We start from the raw sequence: 24,976 nt of genomic DNA, 5'->3' as shown, positions 1-24,976 counted from the left end.
TCTCGCCAGGCCCTAGTTGTTCTAGGTACCCTCTGCCCTCCCACCATTCTGCCAGTGTTACCCTGGAGACTGAAGTGCCTTCTCACTTCCCCAGGAAGCAAGTCTAGGCAGGGTCCACTCACCCAGCAGGGCCAGGCCTGGGCTAAGAGAGGCCAAAGCCAGTGGAGGCCAAACTGGCTGCCCAGGCACCTGCTCCATGGGCCACAGCCAGGCCAGCTCATCCGGGCAAACTCACCAAGTCCCGCCTGGAGCCAGAGCCAGGACCAGGGGCAGGCAGAGAGGTCTGGCTGATCCTGGGCCGCTGCTTCCTGGGCAGCCAGGGGAGCAGGTCCAAGAGCCGCAGACGGGGCGGCTTGGGATCCTGCTCCATCCGCCCGACAGGGCCGAGGCACCATGGCAGGAGCAGGCAGCGTCCGGGGCTGCCTCAGAGGTGGCCGGGCCCAAGGCGGATGTGCAGGGTGAGGGCGGGGGCTGGGCCTGGTCCGCCAATCACTCAGGGCCTGTGGTTTCCTAGCTCCAAGCCGACACCCTCATGTTCCCTTCCTCTCTCTTCCCCCCTCCCCACTGCCTAAGGGCTGCCCTCTGCCCCCCTCATCCTCTCTATGGGCCTGCAAAGGGAAAGCCCCATGCCAACCCAGCTGCTGTGGAACAGATAGGTACCCAACAGATAGAAACAGGCACCCAACATATAGAGGCAGATATAGAGGGACACTCAACAGGCAGAGACAGGCACTCAGTAGGTGAAGACAGATGAAGGCGGACATCCAACAGGCAGAGGCAGGAAGGTACACATGCCCAACAGGCAGGAATGGATAAAGGACAAATATCCAACAGGTGGAGACAGATGGGGACAGGTACCCAAGCAGCAGAAGTAGAAGAGGACTCATACCTAAGAGGCAGAGGTGGACAGAGACTCATATCTAACATGCAGAGGCAAATAGGGACACATATCCAACAGGCAAAGGCAGATGGGGACATATACCCAGTAGGCAGAGACAGATGGGGACCCAGCAGGCAGAGGCAGATGGGGACTTGCATCCAACAGGTGGAAGCAGATGGGGAAACATACTCAACAGGCAGAGACAGAAGGGGATGTGAACCAACAGACACCTAACACATGACATGTACCCAACAGGTGAAGACAGGTACTCATCAAGTACAGACAGAGACAAGAGCCCAACAACAGAGGCATGTGGGCAGCAGACAGAGACAGCCAGTCAAGAGGCCCAAGCAGACAGACAGGTACCCAAGGCAGACACAGGGGCAGGAAAGACACAGCTACCCAGAAAGTCAGACCCTGGACTCAAAGGCAGAGCTCTGGTTCTTGCTGGTCTGCCTGAGAGTGGTGAAAGAGGTGAGGGGATGTCACCTGCAAACTCTCAGCACTCGGGAGAATAGTCCAGTATTTGTGGCAGACTCATCTCTGAGGTCTTCTATTTCTCTGGGATTTCACTCCCCCTGAGGGGTGGCCCAGGACTAAGAAAGTAGACCAAGAGGGACATCTGAGTACAATCTGATGGCTTTGACTCTGATCCAAATATCCCCAAAGCTGTTATGCCCATTTCGGGAACAGGAAACTGAGGTCCAGAGGGCAGTGATTCACCAAGCTCAAAGTGAACCAGTGGCAGAGCCGGCTTGAATCCAAGTCCTTCCCCTGGTTATTGCCTGGACTGCGGTCGGCAGGCCTCAAGTGCTGGGAAAAGGTGGGCAGGCAAGTCAGCCACAGCTATGTCCTGCCCATCCAAGCCTGTCCCCTCCCTCAGTACTAGGGTCAGTCTGGGAACTTCCTATTCTAGGTCTTGACCCTCGCAGACACAGCCCCATCTTCAGAGGACCTTGAACAAAAGCCACAAAAGCTGCAGCCACAAAAAGCTACAGGCTAATCAGGCCACTATATATAATCCCGGAAGGGACAGGAAGAAAGCCTGGCTCAGAGAGGTGCTGGGGGTGGGGGTGGGGGGAATCACACGGCAACCCTTGCCCACCCCACCCTGAGGTCTGAGCCTCCACCTGTCTGTCTCTGACTGAGAACACTCCCTGGGGACAGAGCCAATCACCCAGAAACCCCAAGGGACAGAACCACCCCTAAAGCCATTACTTGCCCAGAGTCATGGTGACAGACACCACTGGAGGCAGGCCAACCCTCTGCTCACCTTTCTGGGACAGGGGAGTGAGTCTCTCTCAACCCTGGGTAAATCTGCCGGGGTCTGCATGGTGGGGCTCAAGCCAGTGGCCAGAGGGCCCCGTTACTCCCTTTACTTCTGCTTTTCAGACTTGCCGGCCCAGAAGGCAGGGTCCCTGACCCCCTCCTTCTCACTTCCCCCTCTGCAGGGAGGAGGGACAGAAGATGGGTCAGGCTTCCCAACTGAGGGGATACTGCAGACCCCAAGCCCATGACTGCAGCGGGGAGGGCAGAGACACACCTCTCTTCATCTCCTCTGATCCCAAAGAGGGGAGACTGGAACACAAAGTCCCAAGGTGATGAGGTGCTGACAGCTGACAGTGCGTATCCAGCACCTGCAAACATCCTCTTGAGACAATGAGGGGCAGAGTCAGCAATGCCATGAGCTCTGACTGCCACAGCCCAGAGCGTGGATACTCCTTCCCCCACAGTGACGGCTGGGCCCACCCAAAATGGCAGCCCACAGAGCAGGCACAACCACACCCAGCCCTGCCCTGAAGAGCCTACCAGTCCAGGGCCCTGGGATGGGCAAGGGGGTAAAAAGGCCCTGGCAACAACCCACAGAGGTCTGAGAGGAGCACGTAGCCTGGGGCAGGGGTTAACCAGGCCCAGCCCTCTTCCACATGGCCTCGCTGCATCATTCACACCAGTATACCCACAGGAACTGACACACACACAAACACACACAGGCTGGTAATCGGAAACCATTTCCACAGACATCCCCTATGTGGAAACACACGCCCCCGTGTACACACGGACTTCCCCTTCCAGCCCTCACGGGGCTTCCAATAACAGTCTGATGATGGTCTGCCAGGGTCGTGAATGATGCTTCCTTAGACTGAGGCCTCTCGTTTCACCCCAGCTTCTTCGGGTAGGGGTTTAGAGGCTGGGACAGCCCTGGGAACCCCAAAGCTCTCTGGTCTAGTGCCAGCTGCATCCCCCCCCCAACCCTTAAGTCCCTGAGAAGAAAAGGAAGATGCTCTGCAGCTAGTGGGGTACAGGAAGGGGCAATAGGAAGGAAACGGTCTCAGAAGTGCCTTCACTAAAGGGTATGTGCAGGGCCTGTGAAGCCTCTGGGTGACAGGAGGGGGAGGACAGACACCAGACCACATCCCTTGGTCCCTGCCCCATACTCCCCTATCGATACTTCCTCTTATTTACTTCCTTCCACAAGGCAGCTGCAAGAGAAGCCCAGAGTCCCCTAGCCCAATCCCTGGTCCCTAGGGTCACCACCATGGGGATCCTTCCACCAGCTATAGCCCAAGCCCACCTGCCAATCCCTGGCCCTAATGGACACCAATATCCCCTTCCCCAGCTGGCAGCATCTGTAGGGCCTCCCAGGCACTGTCCCCTCTGGTGAGACATATGTTCCCAGACATGTCTCCCAGCACTCCTCTGGGCAGGTAAGGATGGGTCCAACAGGCATCCCTGATGGGAGAGCTCTCGGGCACTGGCCTCGGGCACTAGGTAGGATTGGCATGGAGCGACAATGAGAATTGTGCCTCCTATAAATTGAGCATTTATTACATGAGGACATTCCTTCCTTCAACCTTTGCTGATGTGGATTCTGCCAGGCCCTGTGTCTAAGGGAGGTACTGTCACCCCATTTCAGGATGTGGAAACTAGACTCAGAGTCATGTGACTTGCCCAAGGCCACATGGCTAGAAAGGAGGAGAGCTAAGAGCAAAATCAAAGTCTGTTTGCTCCCAAAGCCGACACTCCTAAGCATTTCATTACTGCCCTCCCTGCAAAGACGGCCAGCCAGCCTCCCCTCTGGATATCACTCACAGCTACTGTTCCCCTGCTTTGTCCCCATGCCAGGAGCCACACACTAAGAGTCATACATGACAAGGCAGACTCAGGCCTTGACCTCGGGTATAGATTCAGGCCTTGACCTCAGGTATAGATTCAGAAAATAAATACATGATAACAAAACACAACTGTTCAGGGACAGAGCTGCAGTCAGGTGTGGTAACCATCTGCCTGGAGTGAGGTCCCGGAACCTTCCAGAGAGGGGGCAGTTCAAATGGACCCTAAGAAGGAACAGGAATTGGCCAAGTAGAAAGGAGAAAAAAGACGCTTCATGTACAGAGACCAGTATGAATGAGAGGCTTGAGGCCAGGGGTGCTGAAAAGTGGGAAGCTGAGCTGTCCACTCACTAGCTGAGTGCTCCCAGGCAAACTCTCTCCTTGTCTGAGTCTCAGCTTCCTCTTCTGTAAAACAGAGGTTAAAATGACATGTTCCACTCTCAAAAGGTTGCTTCTAGAAGCAAAATGGGCCACAGCAGCATAGGGACATTGTACACAGAATTTCTCCCTGTATTAGATGAGCAGACTTATTGCTGCAGTGTCTTCTCTGGGCAGGCAGAAGGGACAGAGCCCACCCACAGGGTCCCAGGTACTGGGAGGGTGGGCTAGTCTGCCCTGGCCAGTCCAAGGGACGTTTCCCCCAACACCTGAGGCTCTCAAGGCTCCCTGAAGTCCACAGTCACATCCTGCCTGTGCTCCAGCCAGAGGAGCATGAGGGATCCGGGAGGGATCAGGGTTTCATAAACAGGAAGAGAGGAGGGGAGGGGGGAGATGCTCAGCTCTCAAAATAGACCTGCAGGCGTTTCAAAGGGGTCCAGCTCCGGAGATCGCAGGGGGAGGGGCCCTGGGGTGCCCAGTCCACCCCTAGGAAAGGAGGGAGGGTAAATAGAACCCCAGTGTGCCTGAGGACACTAGGTGCGCCTGGGGTGCTGAAAAGACTCAGGGAGCTCTCACCATAGACTGCTGTCCACAGGATGGCTGCTAAGCCCCAAATCCCCCTTCCTGCTGGAAACGAATAAAATAAACAAGCATCGAACACCAACACTATGCCTCACACTTTGTTAGATTCTTTCATTTATATGCATCCCATGCCCTCCTCCAGGTGCCCCTGAGGGATGGACTTTATTCTCCTTCTACAAGAAAAGCATCTGAGCCTCAGAGTCAAACCACTTGTCCAAGGTTATAAGGCAAACAGGAAAGAGAGGCAAGATTCTGAACTCAGAATGCCTGACTCTCAAGCCCCCTTCCGCCGCCTCTTCTCCAGCTGGAAGGCCCCACTTCTCTCTCCAACTGCCCAAATCCTGCTTTCAAGGCCCAACCAAACGCCAGCTGTGTAGGGAAGGTGGCCTGGTGCCCCACAGCCCACTCCAGTTCTTCCTCCTCCACACAGCAGTGACCATCCGTCTGGTCCGCACTCAGCCCTGGGCTCAGATGCCACTGGCTGGGTTCCTCAGGACATGCTCATCTCATCATGCCACAGAGAGAAATGTGGGCACCTGGAAGGTGGTATAGTACTCTGCCCAATATGGGGCCTGGCACAGAATGAAGGTTCTATGTGTCCACAGCCATGTTCTTCCCCATCATAGCGCCTACCACATAGCCTTCCTGTCTCCTCCCACTCCCTAAGTCCGGGAGCTTCCTGAGGTTGGGGGTATTGATTTCATCTTGGGGTCCCCCAGTGCCACAGCAGGGTACATCAAAAGTCTGATGAAACAAAAGATAAACAGGCCAGCTCATTCCACTGTACAAAGTGATGAGGTCCTGACCATGGGCTGAGCGCCCCCTGGTGTGCTGAGCCCAGAAGTGGGCTCTGGGGATACTGTGAGGTTCTGGGGCAACAGAGTGGATGAGCAGGTGCCTAGGAATGATGGAACTCAGAGTCACAGGGAACCAATGTTCCTCCTCTTCAGCACTGTTTCCAGGGCTGGGAGGAGTGTGGACTCTGTGGTCAGCTATGTGCTCACTAGCTATGTGACCTGGACCTCAATGTTCTGATCTGTAAAATGGGGATAACAATAATTTCTACCTCCAGGGGTGTTGTGAGAACTAAACAGGAAGCTCCTGGTATGGTGCCAGGTGTTGGTTAAACTCTTTCTCTTCCTTATTGTGACATCTGAGGCTCTCCCCACCCTAACTATCCCCAGCCTGACATCCCTCACCCCAGGATCTTCTGCTCTAGAGCAGGACTCATAGGCTGGGGATCAAATGTAAGTTACCTGACTGGGTAGGCTCCTGCGTTCTCCCAACCAGCCCCTCTATCTCTTAAGTTGAGAAGGTGCACTCACCACCAGCTCCTCCAAAGCTGCAAAGTCCTCTGAGACCCCCAGAACCTCGGCTGCAAGATGCGTACATCCTGTCCTTTACTGGGGACCTACAGCCCCTTCATTTTGTTACTAGGCAATTAGGGGCAGCTACTTGATGAAAAGAGAGTCTCCAGACATGAGGCCAAGACAAACCAAGAGACCCTGTCCACACCAACTGCCTGGCTTCTGGTGGCCCAAGACTGCCATAATAACTAACAGAAGAGAGGGTAGGAACCTTCTTCTCTCACCCAGCCCTACCAGAGGCAGTTCAGCAACCTTATCTTAGGAGGCTGAGTCAAGGCAAACATTGGGGACCAGCCCTGGGTCCATCTCAAAGGTCAAGGTTATGGTAGGTCTAGGGCCCAGGCAGACCCAGGCCTGGGGGGTGTGACTACTAGTAGGGAGTGGAGCTGAGCAAGACACGGAGGTATTCGTGCTGCTGGTGCAGAAGTCGCTTCGTGCCAGGCGGTTACTATCTCGTTCGTCCTTCACATCACTTCTGTGAGGTAGGTGCTATTATCCCCAATTTATAGATGAGGAAATAGAGACTCAGAAGGGAAAAGAGCTTCTGGTCAAATGGTGAGAGTGGGGCCAGGACTTGAACCCAGGTCTGTTTTACCACCAGAACCCACGTTCTGTTCTGCCTAGGCATCTTCCAAAGCCCCTCCATACGCAGCAGTTCTGTGACCTCACAGAATTGGATGTGGTCTTTCCCAAGGCAGAGATGAGAAAGTATAGGCCCAGAGGGGACAAAGGACCCACCAAAGGTCACACAACTGTCACCCAGCCCCAGGCAGTTTTGTCAACACACGAACTCAGCAACAGGAGACAGGAGCTAAAGGGAGGAGTCCATGGGAAGCAGAGATGGCAGGGGTGAGGGAATCAGCCTTTCACTAGGAGGTGGGAGCCCTGAGAAATGGCCTGTGTGCCACATGCCAGGCACTGGGCCCTGGTCAGACTTGACAGGCCACCAAGTTCCCTATGACACCACATGCCCAGATGATTCCAGGCCTTCATCAGGCCCAGCTGACCTGAGCCTCTCCCATTACCTCTTCAGCCCACTGCTTGCAGCTGGCCTAGCCACCACAAGTAAATAAACCGAGGAAGCATCCCAGCCTAGCTGATAGGTAACCAGAGTTCTAGCCTGGATTCTGCTCCTGACCCAGTCTGAGACACAGTCCCCTCACCTAAGAAATAGGAAGGATAGAGCAAGTAATCTCTATGTACGAGGTTGCCTCAAGGATTAGGTGAGACCAGAAAAGGAAGACTGAGCTGGGAAAGGAATGAGAGGCCAGGGTCCTCACACCCCTGTAGGACAAGGCTGTCCTCCTCCTGCATGGTCAAGCAAAGAGTGCATCCCCAGCTCCACCAGCCCAAGTGCTAGCCCGGGTCCTCACCTTGCACGGCTGAAGTCCAGCTTCTTCCCCTGAGGCCTGTCCATTCTGGAAAAGAGAAGAGAACATTGCCTGAATTTACCAGTGTGAGACAGGGCAAAAATAGACCCCATGAGGCATCCCCATCCTCGGCTTCTCCCAATAGCTAGGGAGGCTACAGAGGCAGAGGCAGGAGTTCTGGGTGGGTCTCCCCCTCCACTTGCATGGTGAGGGCATAGGTATCAAGCCCTCCTGCAACAGCCCCTCACAACCCAGGCAGAGCATTTCCTGATGCTCCCTCCCTCAGCTCCCTGCCTGGCAAACATTTCATCTCTGAAGACTTAGCTCAAATGTGACCTCCTCCCAGTAAGAAGGAAAGGGCACGTGTGGCTCCTAGCTCTGCCAGAGACAAACTGTATGACTTTGTGCCGACTAATCAATTACAAGCAGCCTCAGTTTCCTGATCTGTAACACGGAAGTTGTTACAGCCACCTCTCAGAGGTGCTACAGGGTGGAAGGAGACAAAGTCTAGGAAAGAATCTAGCCCAGAGACAGTGGCGGCCCTGGCCTTACCCTATCCCCTCTAGGACCCCTGCCCTGTCCTTGCCAGGCAGAACCGCTGCTGGCCCACTAGCCCCTGCATCATTCTCTGTACCGTTTGTCACATTGCAGGGATTATTTACACACAAGCCTGCCCTTCCTAATAAACAGGAGTCCTGGGAGGGCAGAGATTAGGGCTCCATGCTAACAGCTGCTCTCTTCCGAGTCTCTGCCACATGCCAGTCACTGGGCTGTGTCTCACACCTGTGATACCATTAAATCCCCATGACCTGGAAGGTAGGCCTTGGCCCCATTTGGTAGAGGAAAAAACTGAGGCTGAGAGGCCCAGTGATGACACCTAAGGTCACAAAACTGGTAAGTAGAAATTCAAATTCTGATCTCTGGCACCCAGGAGGAGCTCATTAAAGGTCTGAAGAGAGCATACGACCCTGGCAGGGGAACCACCTGCAGAAGAGTGGGAACTGGAACCCATCTCTGGGCAGTCCTGCTTCTTCCAGCCCCCAGACTTTGTCCTTAGATAGGCATTATTCACCTGGGTTATACCAAACTCAGCTTATCCTTTTCCTATGTAATATAAAGTGACTAACCTTATCTTATCTCTTATCTGGGCCTCGGGAAGTTGAAAGGAGCTGTCCCCACCCCTCCTGGCACAGCAAGAGTGTGGCGAGACAGATGAGAGGCTCCTACCAGCTAGGAAGACCCAGCTTAGGGCAGGTCAGGACTTTGGAGCCAGAGGCTGGGTCCACAGGGCAGCTGTGGCTTTGCTTGGCAGCAGCAGGCACAGCTGTGCTTTGCCCATTACATAATCTCCCTGCTCCTGGAGCAGCTTCCCTCTACCGCTCCCAGGACATCCTGCCCCCTGAGCCCCTTTAATGCCCTTAATCCTCCCCAGGGCCAGTATTCTGAAGGCCCCTCCATGCACACTTACATATATATGGTCATCTCCCAGCAGCCTGGGTAGAACAGCCAGGTTGATAAGGGCGGGTGTGGTGGGGCGGGGCATGATGCATTTGGAGACTGAGCTCTACTTCACCAGCATTGTAGACACTTGACATAAGATGGTCTCAACAACCTATACACCAGTCCCCCATCCCAGCCTTCCTCCATTCCAAACCCTCATCCTTCCTAAAACTTAACTATGATAATTGTACTTGAGCCATCGACTCCCTCGATCACCCACTCGCTACTTACTGAGAACCTGCTTTGTATCAGGCCCCAAACCCTTCCGTGGCTTCCCACTGCCTGCAGAATACAGTTTCAGCTCCCTGGCACGGCATTCAAAGCCACCATCTCCAACTGCCCAACGCAAGTGATTAAGAACCTGGATTCTGGAACCTGACCATGTGGGCTCAAACTCTGGCTTCTACCACTTGCATGACCCTGAGGTTACTTCATTTCTCAGGGGTTCAGTTTCCTTATCTGTAAAATAGGGATAAAAGTAATGTACCTCATCAGGTGGCTGCAAGAAGCAAACAAAATAGTCTATAAACATATACACCTGGCACATATTTGGTCCACAAACAACAGCCATTATTATTGGGCCCTATTCTTGAGCTAAACTGAACGACCTGAGGCCCTGAACAGACCAGCTTATTTCATATCCCCAAGCATTTGCATGGTGGCTCTTTCTACCAAGAAAACCCTTCCTGCCTTGTCACTTGGGCAAACTCCTGGTCTTCTTCCAGGACTCACTTCAAATGTCATCTCCTCTGTCAACACAGCCTCAAGCCCTTTTCTCCCTCCTCTGGGTCCCACAGCACTGAACAAGCCACAGGTTAATTCAGAAAGAAGCCCTGGCTTGTCCATCATCATCTCCCTGGCGCCCAGCTCAGGGTCCAGCATGTAGTGTGTCAAATGAGAGTGCAACCCACTGAAGAGAGCAGGGATGCCAGAGCTAGCTCTATTACTCCCATTTTCAGACAAAGCTCAGTGAAGAGGCTTACCTGAGGTCCCTCAGCTAGCAGGTGACAGACATGGGGCCGTAGCCTAAAGTCACAGCTACAAGCCTAAATTCCCAATGAGGGAGGAGAGGAGGCAGTGGGTAGACCCAGAGGTGTGGGCTTACTGAGCTGACTCAGGGGACCTCACAGGCCCTGTTCGGCTGCCTCCAGTCCCAGGGTCTCTGGCCCGGGTGCCATCCTTACAGAACCCCATGCTTGTAAGAGCTACTGCATAAAGTCTCTAGAGGGGAATGGGTAGCTCTGGAGAAAAGACCGGGAATGCAAAAAGGACTACAGGTGAGCTTCCCCTCTCAGAGCCAGGGTCCTGGGAAGACAGAGTTCATTTGTCCCTCCGACTGCTTCACAGATGGTGGAAAGAACACAGCTCTGCAGCCACAAAGACAAAGCCACTAATCCTGGCTTTGCCAGCCACTCACTCTGACCTTGGGTCCATCACATCACTTCTCTAAGCCTCGGTTTCCTCATCTGTACCATGAAGGCAGGTCTGTCTTGTTCTCAGCTGCACCCTATTGCTTGGAATAGTACTTGCCACATGATAAGCGCTCAATAAATATTTGCTGAATAAATGAACGAATGAATGAGTGAAAGGGGACAATGATGCTGACCTTGCACAATACTGAATGAAGGACCTTGTCTAAAAAGCCTGGTACACGAAGGGCCCTTCAGCCTCTTAGAGGATGGAAACCCATGCTCTTCCCTCTTTCTCAGAGAGCACTCCTCATGGGAACAGCTGTCCAGGGCCCCCAGACCACTGTGCCCCCTCACCAGAGGTCAGAGATGGGTTCCAACAGGCGTCCTTCCTTCCTTCCCACCCAAGCAGCTATGTGTTGGGAGGAGGGGCCCAGGGCGACGTGTGGAGAAGCCAGGCAGCAGATGGACAAAGACAGCACGTGCCCCGTAGACAGGAAACAGCCCTAGGAGCTGGGTTCAGAGCCCAGCACTGGCAGCCCTGTACCCTGCTGGAGGCAGGGGGGGCCAGGTGCCAGGGCTGGCTGCCACCAACTGCCCTCGGCAAAGGCTGGACAGGGGCCCTGCGGGATGAGGAGAGTCTGCCAACATCCGGAGCCTCTCTTGGAGTACCTTCCACCTGGGCCAGTTTGATCCCAGCCCGTGCCCATCCTTGAGCCTCCCCCAACTTGGTAGAAGACAGCGAGAGACCTGGGTTCCAATCCTGACTAACATTAATTCATAAGCCAGTTCTCTCTGAGTTTAGTTGTCCCATATGAAAATGGGGTATGTAATAATCCCTACCTTGAGAAGTTATTATGAAAATTATTTTATTTAAATCAGGTGACACAGATGAAGCAGGCTGGGTGTCACATAGCAAAAAGCTCTCTACATGGGCAAGGCTGGGCCTGGGGACAAGGTTACCGCTTTCAGCAAGGCCAGGAAGGCCCAGGCAGAATCCTCACCCACACTTCCAACGGGTTTGTTCCACCTGGGCCACACCCTGGGCCCGGCCCTGCCTCCCAGCAGCCCGTTTTCAGCAGCGTCATGGAGAGGGCAGGGCAGTCCAGATCCCAGGCCTCTCCCAAAAGCCCCCACCAGCCCCTTGCCTGTCTCCTTCCCAGCCAGAAGCCAGCGGCAGCACCTACACCTTCAGGTCAGGCTGCTGTATCGCTTACATGTCACCTGGGCTAAGAACAGCGAGGCCCTGTTCTCTAGTGAGAACAGCCCAACCCGTGCCGTGGCTGCCCCATGGCTCCTGTTACCCAAACAATAACACCCAGTCGCCTGGCACCTCCATGGAGTGGGGGAGGGGGAAATGGATAGCAGTACCCAGGGCTCTGTACCCTTTCAGGCCCAGGAAGCAGAGGCTAGACCCAGCCTTGGCCACTGGAGAAACAGGCCCAGAGAGGCTAAGGACTGAATGAAGGTCACACAGCACTTCCAAGGTGAAGCTCCTAAAGAAATCGTTGCCTTCCCTAATCCTAGGAAATAAGCCGGCCTTCTCTTACAGAGTTCAAATGTAGCAGTACTCAAAACTGAGTTGAGTTTCCTGTTTAAACCTGGCCCCTTCCCCAGGATTCCCTAAAGGGAAGCAGGAAGTAGTGCCCTGGGCTGGGAATCAAGCTCCTGGGTGTCTGCCCTTCCCATCGCCAAGGTAAGTCCTTGGGTTAAGTGCCTCCCCGGCCTCTCCCAGTCCTCTTTCCTCTAGGGAGACCTAGGTTTCAGGGGCATGCCAGGGCAAAGGAATCCACCTCAGAGTGCCCCCCGCCGGAGGCCTTAGTGCCCCTGTCCTAGGGGTGGGGGGAAGGGAAAGGGGTATAGGGGCTGCAGAGGGCAGTGTTCCTCACCTCGAGGGTGAGTCAGCTAGAGAACCTCCAAGAGCGTGCAGGGCCTGTAAAAACCCCATGGCAGGGATCCCAGAACAATTTACTCCAAATTGCGCCTTCAGGTTGGTTACCTAATGCTGCCTCGCCCACCCTCCAATAACCAGTGTCGGCCATGACCATTCCTTTAAAGGGGCAGCACATCCTGGATGCTGGAGACCCGGGGTCCTCACTCTGATCTCAATCTGTCACCCTGAGAGGCAGGGCCCTTGGTAGTTGCCCCAGGTAAGACAGAGCAGAGAAGACCTAGGCTGAGGCTAGGGGTCCAAGCCAGGGGAAAATCACCTTGGTTCTCAGGCTCACTGAGGTCTCCACACCCTCCCTGCATACCCCCCACATCCCCTTTGGAAAGGGAATATCACCTGCCTCCTTCCCAGTATGTAGCTGAGGGGAAAGTTTTCCAACCTGCTGGTTCAGGGGCTTGACCTTGACCCTGGGGTTCAAAGGGCACAGGAAGAAGTAGCCGCCTGCATACTTAGGGCCTGGCACCACAGAATCCTAGGAAAAGGGCAGGAGCTGCTTCTCAGAGAGGCTAGGCTGGTAGAGGCCAAACTACCCAGGGCCCAGCCCTTCGTATGGGAGGTGGCGAAAGAATGGAGCAGGCACCAATGTCCTCCTCCTCTTCAGAAATAATGTTCACAAGGTCGAAGGGCTTTCCCCACTCTCTTCTCCAGTCTGGGGCAGGGGATATAGGTGTCCTCTGACCCTAGCCTCGGGGCAAAGAAAATCAAGAGTTTCAGCCCCAGCCCAGAGGTGTGTCACCCCACATTCCACAACTGCCAAGGGTCAAGATGGGCAATCCTTCTAGGGCCAGCAGCGGATTAGCGGGGAGCTCTTGAGGTACGGCACTGGGAGACTTCAAGGAGAAGTGGGGGTCCCATGACCCTTGCCTCTTGTAGAATCCCAGACATCAGGCACCCCGGTCCTGCCCGTCTGCACAAATGGAGGAAGCTCCGACAGCTCCCGGGACGGGTTCTAGGTGTGTGAGGTGACGGGGGGCCAGAGCGCAGCGCTCCACGGGATCCCTTCTCCGTACTAAAGGGGTTCTCGGCGCTTGGCGGAACTGTCCCTCGCTTTCACATACTCAGGGCAGAAGGGGGTGGAGCCGGATAGGGAGCAAGAGATCGGAGGGCACTCGATCCCTCACGGGCGCCCTCCAGACTGAAGCGGCGCCTCGAGCCGCCCCGCCCCGGTGGGGACCCGGGCTCGCCGGCGCTGGTCCCCCGCCCCGCACACTCACCTCCGGGTCCAGCGGCACCAGCTCCATGAGCGGCCAGGGCTCCTTGAGCTGAGCGAGCGGCATCGCGCCGCTGCCGGGCCGCCCGCGCTCCTCCGGCGACCCGGGCCGCGACGCCTCCCGGGTCCGGCGTCCCTGGCTCTGCGCCCCCGCGCCCACCCCCCTCCCCCCGAGACCCTCCTGCTCCGGCTGGGCCGTCCGCCGCCGCTGCAGCAGCCGCGGCACTCGCACTTCGACTCTCTCCGTCACCCGGCGCCGCAGCACCCATTGGCTACCTGCGTGAGGGGCGGGGCCGCCGAAGCCCCGCCCCAGCCCCCGCGGCGCGGCATTCCCGGCGCGGACCCCCGCCCCCGCAGCGCGGGGAGCGCTGGCCCCGCCTCCACCTCGAGCCCCTGGCCCGCGCTCCGCACCGCCCAGAAGAAGTCCTCCTGACTCCTCCCTCCCAAAGCTTGTCCCCCTCCCCACGCCGCCCAAGCCGGGCCCGCGGACCTCTTCCCACTCAGCTCGTTTAAAATCGGTCTCTAGATATTCCTTCTCCCTACAGCGGCAGGGAATCCCCCCTCCCCAGCCCTCCCACACACGTACCGAAAGTCCGGCGCCTGACCCAGGCAGAGGCTGGAAAGGAGGCTGGGCCCAGACTCCCCTGAAGCCCCCTCTCTACGAGGCCCTAGGGATCTCGCCCTACGGAAGCCAACACTGAGATCCCCTGGGGATCTCAGCGACTCGGCCCCAGGTAGGTTCTAACACTGTCACCACCATCAGGGCCCACAGCACTCCCACAATGATTTCTTAATACGCATTTTTTGCAATCTGTGTTTGAAGGGTCTCCTTTTAAGCCAAGCCTCCCCAGATTCTCTCCAGTTTCAGGGCCAGATCTGGGCTGATTTGGACTCCCCCTTCTCTGAGGAGGGCAGGGACCAGGTTCCCAGGATGGACCCGACGCTTGGGCTGCACTTAGAGTAAAAGGGCAAGGAGAGTCTCCCTGGAGAGCATCTACCTCCACCTAAATAGGTGTTCAGGGTCCATATGTGGTGAGATTTATTCACATGTGGGAGAATGGAGAGATGAACTTGCAGATTCATCTGTGCAGAAGAATGGCCAGTTATTTGCAAAGCTGTTCTAAGGCAGGGGGGTGGAAAGGATTGTTTAGCAAAAGCCTTCTGTGAACCAGACTCCACCAACATGTGATTGCCTTGAATCCTCACCACCACCTATGTGACATATCATGAAACAGCCTCAGAAAGATGAGGTGACTTACCCAAGGTCACACAGCAAATCAAGAACAGATTAGGACTTTTAAAAAATCAAAGTGGATGAGGATGTCTCCTAAATTCAGAGGCTCCCCTTATTCCATGATGTTGCTAGGTAGTCACCTCAGCTGTTGAGGTGAATTTTCGGTGGAAAGCCTTTGGAACTCAACAAATCTGGATTTGAAGCCCAACTCTGCCACCTCCTTAACATTGGGAAACTCATTTTATGTTTCTAAACTTCAGTTTCCTTATCTATAAAAGGGGAATTATAATCCCAATCTTTCAGGTCCATGCTGAGGACTAAATTCATTTTATTCAATAAGTATTTATGGCTATATATTACATGCCAAGCCCTCTTCCTTAGCATGTATTATAAACCAGACCTGCTTCTAGTATTTGCATATAACTTACATTCTTCGGTATACTTTAAATCATTTCTAGATTACTTCTAACACTTAATACAATGTAAATAGTTATTATACTGTATTGTTTAGGGAATAATGACAAGAATAAAAAGTCTGTACATATTCAGTACATACACAACCATCAGTAGGCCTAACTACATAGTATGTTAGCAATGTTAACATTTTTTCCCAAATATTTTCCATCCACAGTTAGTTGAATCCACTGATACAGAACCATGGATACGGAGGACTGACTGCATTGAGAACGTGCAATAAAATACCTATGCAATGCCTGGCATATGATACATGCTCAGTAGAAATGGTAGGTTAACAATCATAGACTCTCCCTTTCTGCCAAATTCTTCCCCCTGCAAAGGACAGGGAGGGCAGAAGACCGGGGCTTAGGGATTGCACTGTGTGGGTTCTCCATTGGCGTGAGATGAAGATGTGAGAAGAGGCTTCAGCTTGAAGGAACTAACCGTAACTGTGGTCATGGGGCTGGTAAAGCATGAGGCCAAAGATAGAGTAGTGAGGAGGAACACAAGCGTGCAGATGGGACAGTCCCAGGGATGCCGGAGAACTGGCCAGTGGGCTCCTCCACTGACCTCGAGACTAGGGGTGAAGCAGAAGCTTGTTACTACTAGTTAAAGCGGATGGGAGGTGGCCATAGAGGTGGATACAGTAGCAGCAAGACAAGGGAATGGAATTGCAGGTAGAGGAACAGAAGAGAAAGTAGTTGGTCATCAACAGACACTTACTGGGCATGGACTATGTGGCAGGTACTGTCCTGGGCCCTGGGGATACAGCAGAGGAGTAGACGGAGAGGTTTCCTGTCCTGGAGGTGGGCAAACTATGAGCCAAATCTGGCCGGCTACTTTCATATGCCTGTGAGCCAAGAATGGATTTTACATCTTTAAATGTTGAAAAATATCAAAAGAATATTTCATGATGTGAAAATTATATGAAATTCAAATTTCAGTATCCATAAATAAAGTTTTATTGGAACACAGCCACGCTACGTTTACGTATGGTCTAGGGCTGCTTTCACACTGCAACAGCAGAGCTGAGTAGTTGCAACAGAGACCATATGGCTTGGAAAGCCTAAGATGTTTACTAGCTAGCTCTTTAGAAAAAAGTTTGTCAACCCCTGCTCTAGGAACTTACATTCTCTTTTGAGAGACAGTTAAACAAGCAGATCAGTGAGTTAGGGTGCTTCTGAGGACAAAAGCCAGCTGGCATCTGCATTTCCTCACACCCTACTTCTACCTCAGCCACCTTCCCCTGGAAGGGAAATGCTCCATTCAGCTGGGCTACAATACAGCAGCTGAGGAGCTGCAGTTGTTGGGATCAGCCCCCTGCCTCTGGATCAAGAGGATCTAGACTTTTCCTGGAAGGAAAAAGTCACACTCAGTAATCTGCAAAGTCCAGCACCCCATTGGATTCCCCTTCCCCTCTCTGATCCTCAATCCAGGAACAGCTTAGAAGCATCATCACCTTTGTCATGAGGCCTGCTACCTGTTTAGCTGCCAACTGTGTGGCTCCCTCTTTATAAAAGGTCTTATACACTACCTCCAGGAGCCTTTAAGGGGGTAGGGCATGGGTTGGGTTTATTATTCCCATTTCACAGATGAAGAAACTGAGATTTATAGAAATGACCTTATTTACCCAGAGTCATACAGCTTGAAATAGCTTTCAGAGCCAGAATTAGAAAAGAGTGGAATGTCAGCTTTGGAAGGGCCTTTGAGACTGTCTTAGTTAGACATGGGAGAAAACTGGTAGCCTGAGGCAGAAGTGAATCAGATAAGGGTGGTGGCGAACCCTCTATGTGCAAGAAATAAGGAGTGCATTGTCTGAAGAGAATTTAAAAACCTTAATGAAACTGGGTAGGTCTGCTTTTTTATTATCACCATGCCTTGGCAATTTTAAAGAATGTCGGTGATAAAATCCTCCTCGTGAAGAGATCTTTCTGTTGGTCTAAGTTCTAAATAATTGCTGTGATTATTGTGTTTTAAGAATATATGTAAGCTTCAAATTAGGATATTTTTATCACCTTTAATAAATAATCTAAGTGGAAGCTAATTTGGAGAACTCCCAGGTACATAGTTGGACCTCAGTATATATGCCTTGAGTCAGAGTTCGCAGCAGGAGCTCACTTCCAGGGTGTTCATGTCCCCAAATCCCTGCATTTACACTGCAGATTTGAGATCAACAACGATAGTACGGTGATTGTAAAAATGAAGGAACAAAACTTGGGTTACCACAAATCTGTCATTTTCTGTGCAAATCATTCTCTGAACTCTGTCAAGTTGCTTCTTTTGGAGATGTTTCTCTGTGTGTGTGTTCCTTTTTGTAAAAAAAAAAAAAAAAAACAGTAATGTAATAAAAACTATTCTTTATTTTTTCCCTTTTCTACTATAATTTTTTACTTTAAAAAAAATTTTTTAGTCTGAATATATATGTGAAGAAATATATATGAAATTCAATAAAAGAAAAAATTATTATTTCTTTTTTGGCAATTATTTTTATTTTGTCTTATTTTATGATTATTATTGAAGATAATTCTGTCATGTTGAGGTTAAAAAAATGATCCATTCTGGGTGTCAGATATACTAAATTCACCACTGGCCTGAAGACAGAATAGGACCCATGGTGACATCTTCTCAATCATAATCATTTATGAAATTATTTTATTGAGTACCTACTTGGTGCCAGGCACTGTTCTAAGGTTTGACAAGTATCATCTCTCTTTTTTTTTTCCCATTCAACAAATATTTATTAACATCCCATGTGTGAGGCACCATTGTAGGTGCTGGGGATATGGCAGTGAAGTAAGTCAAATGCTTTCTCTCTCTTACTCTTGAACCACTGGGCCTGGAAGTGGGATGGGGTTCTCCTTGTGTATCATCTCATTTTAAAAACAGAGACAGAATCCCACAGTGCTGGCTGGGATTAGGGTAAGGTTAGTGAGACCAAGTCATGCAAATGCAAGGTCAGATCCTGTCTTTATTTAAAACGTTGATATTTTGTTCATCGTGGGGGTTTTTTGCATTACTTTTGACTTTTAAAAATATTACATTAAAATGTTAATTACCTTGATTGTTGAGGGGTGGGTTTTTTTTGGTGCCCTCTTAAATTTTGCACCCAAGATGCACCTCATTAACCTCACTCTGTTAACCTCACCTTTCTTTGCTCAGGTAACCCTCACAACTCACAACATTCTCATGAAATACGTGCAATAATTACCCCACTTTGCAGGTAAGAAAAGTGAGACTAAATGATTTGTTCAAGGACACACAGTTATTAAGTGGTAGAGCTGGTACATGAACTTCTCTTAACCCTACTTTGCATTTATTTTGTTTGGTTCTTACAGGTCCCTAACTAAATTGCTTGCCGTCGCTTTATTTTAAAACAAAAAATGCAGCTTTCCAGCTCGTTTAAAGTCTTGCCACCTGGGCTCACATTCCTGTTTTGTAACCAGGAACAGGATGGAGTGGCAGCCTCTCTTAGATAAGGCAGGCTCATCAGATTGCTCCAGCTCCCATCACACCCTACTATCTCAACTCCTCACTCATTTCACTCACTTGTTACCTCCGGCTCCTGGGCGCATTTGATTGTGGACCCCTCATCTGGCCATTTCACAAACGGAGGAGTCCAAGTCCCAGAGAGGAAGAGGCTTACTCAATTCGCACAGCACTAACAAAGCTGGGCTACAAGCCAGGCCTCACACAGCCCCACAGTGACAAGAGACAATTGTGAGTGACTTTATATCTGATAGAATTTTAGAAAGGGAGTTCCCAGACTCAGATCAAACTAACTCCCAACGGCTGGCAGAGGTGGGCATTTCCACATCCATATCTCATGTGGTCCTCTCAACAATTCTGGCAGGTTGGCCTGACACCCTCCATCTTACAGGTGAGAAACTGTGGCTCAGGAGGTTAAGTGACCTTCCCAGGATCTCACTGCAAGTTTTTGACAGGCTCTAACTTCACTAACTCTTGACAAAAGACCACAGGAATCCGCCTTCCGCTTCCTCCCTTTAACTCTCTCACTCTTGCTAGAATTTTCTTGGGCTGAGGCTGGAGTCACCCCTGGCTCAATCTGCTTTCTTCCAGGAAGATACTGACATAAGGCAGCCAGAGAACCAAGCCGGAGTTGTCAAAAACACCTACTATATGCCAGGCTTATAGTCTCTCCTTTGTGTTTATTTGCATCCTCTAAATTTCCCACAATTAATACATTTTACTTTCTCTGCAAGGAGTTATTTGATTCTCGCCTGGAAATTATTCTACTGAAGGTTTGGGAAAGTTGGGAATCAGTTTCTCCAATTTTCAATTAAGGAAACTGAAGCTCAGAAGGATTGCCCAAGGTCGCACAGGTAACAGGTGATGAAGTCAGGATTCTGTTTTAGTCCAAGACCTGTGTGTGCTCTTTCCATTCCACTGCTCTGCCTGCCTTTTTTTTTTAACTCCTTCACAAAGGAGTTCAAGTTATAAAAATACTAAGAGGGATTGAGTATTTATTCTTTCTTTCTTGTGTAAATTGTGTTTTAGAAAACTAATGAATGAGGAAAAGTTCTTTTTTATAGAATCCTACTAATGAACACAAAAAGAATGACAGAATTAGAAAATTACTACTTTGTAACATCTAATGAAATAATAGATCATTAACGAGTGCTAAAAACCAATGATGGGGAATTTTATAATGAACAGAGTGGGCCAAGAACCCTGAACCCATGCATGAATCAGTAAAAACGTTTCAACTAAATATTATGTGCCTCCAGATATAACATAATATTAAGTACATAGCACTATTTCCAATAAAGTATACTTGCCAAAAACATTAAGCCTGAATCTAATCGAGCCTCCAGATCTAACTTTCGATTTACTGGAAATACAAGGGACAGAAGAACAAGTTAAACTACACTGTCAGGAAGCAACTAGTCAAATCTTCCGGGATGTGAGAACCTTTACAGGACAAATGCTCTGGTTTCTCTTACAAATAGATAGCATGAAAAAGAAAAGTAGAACTGTTAGATTAAAAGTTACTTGAGACATATCAACCAAATGAAATGAACCTTATTGAATTCTGACTGGAACAAACCAATTACTAAAGAAATCTGAACATGAACTAGGTGTTAAATGGTAGTTTTATCTGAAAAGCTCTGTTAAAGATAAATGCTGAAATAATTTGCGTGAAATGATATGAAGTCTGGGATTACTTTTATGATACTTCACAGGGAGGAAAAAGTGGGAGAGGTAGATGAAACAAGATTGGCAAAATGTTGATAATTATTGAAGAAGGGTGATAGGTAATGTCAATGTATTACATTCTTTCTACTTTTATGTACGTTTAAAATTTTCCATAAGAAGTGTTTTAAGGCTAAAAGTAAATGAGAAAATTGGGACAAAGAGAAAATACAGATCAAGAAATAGAGAAGTTCCAAGCTTCTTAGTAGCCAAAGCAAAGAGGGAAACAAGAGTTACGCTAGCCAAGTGTTGAGAAGGGCAGCCTGTAATCTTTTGACCCTCACACAGCCACATATGAATGGGCCCTGGGTCTGGAACACTTCCTAACCAATAGACAAAGAGCGCACATAGTCTGTGCTAGGTTTATCACCATGTGTGGGAATATCTTTCCTGGTTTCAGATGCAATGAGTATTCCTCTTGTCTCTGTTTAAGCATGTGCATCAGTCATATGGCATCTAGCCAATTCCATCTGTTCGCTGGGAGGGGACAAGGTCCTTCCACTGCGGCAGAAGGGTGTGCAAAGGTGAATTGCGCCCTGTGTCGGCCACTGAGAGAGATCTGCTGGCCATGAGGGACCAATGCCCAAGACTGAAACCGATCTTGCTCTGTCTCTTCTCTATATATAAAGCATTATTCCGTCCAGTGCTTTGACTGTGTTTTCCCTGGTAATGCAGACACCGAGATGCAATGGGTTAGAAGGGTTTAGAGACCTCTCCTGGGATTGGTAACTGGTGCACAGTACTCTGCTTGACACTAAGAGACTTAGAAAACCAACAAACCAGCATAGTTTCTTGCAATCAAAGAGATTTCATTGATAACAAAATTCCCACTTAATACTGCCTACCAGGTTTACCAGCAGGGGGGTCAGTCACCTGTCCTGATTTGGGCTATAATGAGGAACTTGCAAAGAGCTGGAGCCAACAGAAGGAGAGGAAATAGGTAGAGAGAGGTGGAGCTTAGAGGATGGGGAAAATAAAGGGAAAGGCAGGGCATTTTAGGTGGAGGATTCTGAGTGAGCAAGGGCAGAAGCTATTTCATTTTCATAAAAGAAACAACATATAAAATGTATGTGAACCCAAATAAAGCTGGTCGTTTTTGCTCCCTCCTTGCCCAAAAGAAATCGATCTAACTCCAAAAAGTACTGACAGGAAACAAAAGTCTTTACCAGCGTTCTCTGGAGGACACTGCGAAGGGATCACAAAGCACACCTCAGAGCAAGATGTCCTATCGAAATCCTCCTAAATCTCTCTTCCCCAAAGCTCCACGCTACCAGAGTAGCCTCCCAAAACTCTCCTTTCTTTCCCCTTTTTTCCCCCCGAATTCCTAACAACCCAAACTTTACCGGCTCACTCCCCTCTGTTCTCTCAGTAGCAGCTTTTCCTGAGTGGGACTGAGAGAAAATTCCTCCAGGTCACATCACTTTTTTGCTTAAGTCTATTCCTCTCCCTCTGCCCTCCTTACAAAGAGTCCTTAGAACTAAGCGTGGGAAGAAGGAAAAGCTATGAATATTTAGATGCAAATATTTTTGTCCTGTTGCATAGCTAAAAAGATTGTAAGGAAATACGCCCTGTTATCAGTAAAAGGCCAGCAGAGCGTTCAAATCAGGTAAAGTCGGGCCAGGTCCTGGCTCTGCCACTTTCTAGTTGTGTGACCTTAGTCGAGTCTTGTAGATATTTCTCCAAACCTCAGATTGTTGTTATGCAAATTACTTAGCATAGTATTTGGCATCTAGTAAGTGTTGCATAAACTGTAGCTTACAAAATAGTTATCTCTAGCTGGTAGGAATATGGTGAATTTTATTTTTTCCTTATCAATATTTTTGCCTTTATCAATATTTTATTAACAAATGTTTACGGTAAGCACATTTGTAATTAAAGTAAAACACCATAAAGATTATTATAAACATGGTCATAAACTAAATGTTTATCAGTAGACGACTAAATGAATTATGGGGTATCCATATTCTGGATTAAGAATGTTAAAAATGGGGTATTTCTCTAAGTAATGTCCACAGTAGAGCAAGTTGCAAAACGAAATGGTGTGACCTCTCTCTATAAATATTTTATATTTATTTATATCTTTATGTATATTTATTTGTTAAACATGTAAACAAACAGACGTAATGGAAGGATATTCAACACCACAGATGAAGGTTTTTCATTTTTTAAATCCATATTTTTGTAAGGTTTAATTTTTTAAATACGACACATGAATTACTTTTACATAAGAGGAGAAATTTTAAGGGGGAAAACAGGTAGGTAGGGTTCCCGGTGTGTTTCCGGGCCCGACAGCAGAACAGAGCATGGCAGAAAGCGAAAGACTTCGACTGTCCTCACATCAGTCCTATCGCGGTGCAGTTTGAGTTCCAGCCAGCTACTCGCTTGGGAGGGGTTAGCTGCTCTCCGTCTTCAGCCGTCAAAAGACACCCCCCACCCCGCACATGTCCTCTTTTGCAAAGACGGCAACAAAAGGGAGCTAGTTGAGGTTGCTCCCTGCTTCCTTCCTGTGGGAACCTCTCTAATACCTCCGCTAAGGAGAGTAAGGTTTGCTGGAGCCACGAAGAGAGCAGGGGAAAGAGAAAGTCCTGGAACCTGGAGATTTTTCTCGATGTGGCTTGTGGCCCCGGAGACTTCCCTTCCCCCCAATCTTGAAACTGAAGAGGGAGGGCTCTGGAAGGACAACAGGGCCTTGCAGTGTTCTCAGGGTGGAGCCCGCCCTGCAGCATGGGGAGGGAGGGAGTCGTTGAGTTCCCCAACACTTGGGGGACAAGCCTGAGCAGTTCCTGGAATGTGGGGAAAATGAGCGCAAAGACACACTGGGGGCCCTTATCAGCGTCTCTATAAAAACCATTGCCTCCAGATCTAGCCCTTAGATTAAGTCCCAGGATTTCCTGGCTGGTTCCAAGAACCCTGCCCGGAAAGTGGGCGGGGTTCCTGCCACCGCCTCCTACCCTCTCCAGCCCTTTTCACTTTTGGGTCCCGAATGCCAGCCTAACCCCACGGCCAGCCGGATCGGCTCCAGGGTCTCTCTCTGAAAACAACCCCCCGGGTGCCTACCGCGCCTCCGCGGCAGACTCCCCCCCCGCCCCCAGGCTACCTGCACCTCCCCACCCATTTCCGCACAGTTCCTGCTCCCAGCACCCCGCGCGCGCCTCGCGTACCTCCTCGGCCCGCGGGAACCCAAACCCGTGACCCCGCCCCGCGAGGCCCCGCCTCTGAGGCCCCGCCCCGGCACGTGCTTGCGCTTGCTCCGTCCGACTCTGTGGCCTGCAAGGCCACCTCCAGCGGGTCAATCACTGTACCTATTCAGGTCCGAGGACATATATTCGGAGGGTTGGGGAGGTGGGTGGCGGCGCTGAGAGAAGCTTGAAGGCGATGCAGGCCCGGGCGGAAGCAGAGGATGGAGAGGATCCGAGGTCAGGGCAGTAAGGGCCGCAGAACCCACGTCCACCTCCTTTCCTCCGGGCCAGTGTATTTTGAAGTGAGAAGTGACGCTCGGTCTAGGCGCAGCGGGCTCGGAGGCCGAGTCTGAGCAGGATCTGGCCGGGTGCCCGCCAGGTGCGCTGCGCGGGGCTGCCAACGAGGCGGGGCTGCCCCAAGAGCGTTTTCGGGGTGGAGGGCGTCATGTGAGCTGGGAACGTCGGACCTAGAATTGGGATTTCAAGGCCCAGTGGGAGGTATTGCGGTGAACTCAGGTCCAGCAGCTTTCTCCGCCTGTAAGTCGGTGACTTGTCCTATCACTGGTGGAGAGTAGGGCCCTGGAGGACTAACGGGCGGGGCGCTGCCTCCCCAGCACTTCCCAGGTAGGGTGCAGAAGTTGGCTCAACGTCGCCACCGTGTGGCCGGAGGGAGCAGTGCCTGTCTGATATCCGGAGCTTCTCAGGGCTCATGGGGACCCGGCCCTTGCGACCACGCGACTAGTCGCCCTCGGGAAGACCAGGCTTTTGAGACCCCCGCCCCTTCCTAACTGGAGTCCAGGACTGGGATTGAGGTTTCCGTAGCGACGACAGAGCGTTCGCTGTGCCTTCCCCTGGCCGCTGTGAATCCTTTTTAGGACCGCGTGGAACTCGGGTGCGAACGCCCAGCCTCCGCTCTCATCCGGCTCACAGAGTAACGTTATGGACGAGAATGATCCCTCCGAAAGGCAGCAAAGCCTCCAACAATCAACCAGCTTTAAGTGCCTACTATGTGAAAGCCATACAAAAATGAATAATTAAAGGAAAACCCTCTCATGTTTGTGGTTCCCCATTTGAAAATAACAAAACATTTAAGGAGGGCTTACTGTATGCTAGGCACTTACTGAGTACTTTTAAATTCT

At 50.9% G+C, this 24,976-nt stretch overlaps 1 protein-coding gene and 1 long non-coding RNA gene across 4 annotated transcripts in view; both read right to left on the bottom strand.

Annotated features, from left to right (window-relative positions):
- RPS6KA1 (ribosomal protein S6 kinase A1) overlaps positions 1-13,986 on the bottom strand; it is a 36,259-nt gene extending 22,273 nt beyond the window's left edge. The window contains exons 1-2 of one of the 3 annotated variants that reach the window (XM_039854157.1): positions 13,762-13,986; positions 7,691-7,735 (exon numbers count right to left, since the gene is read on the bottom strand). In XM_039854157.1, the coding sequence (XP_039710091.1) occupies positions 7,691-7,735; positions 13,762-13,824 (108 nt within the window). In that variant the 5' untranslated portion in view covers positions 13,825-13,986. Of the gene's footprint in view, positions 1-235; positions 466-2,153; positions 2,277-7,690; positions 7,736-13,761 lie in introns of those variants that run through there. The other 2 variants (XM_039854158.1, XM_039854156.1) reach the window with 2 other exon arrangements.
- An 8,826-nt stretch (positions 13,987-22,812) lies between these two features.
- Positions 22,813-24,748, bottom strand: LOC120596098 (uncharacterized). The gene is made up of 2 exons (XR_005651082.1): positions 23,820-24,748; positions 22,813-23,441 (listed from the first exon to the last, which is right to left on the bottom strand). It is a non-coding gene; the product is annotated as an uncharacterized LOC120596098 (long non-coding RNA).
- Between the last annotated feature and the right edge of the window lie 228 nt (positions 24,749-24,976).

The sequence above is a fragment of the Pteropus medius genome, unplaced genomic scaffold (genome assembly GCF_902729225.1).
Source record: "Pteropus medius unplaced genomic scaffold, Ma_sr-lr_union100, whole genome shotgun sequence".
NCBI lineage: Eukaryota > Metazoa > Chordata > Mammalia > Chiroptera > Pteropodidae > Pteropus > Pteropus medius.
The sequence above is the reverse complement of the archived record's forward strand: the minus strand, read 5'-3'. Positions and strand labels throughout refer to the sequence as shown.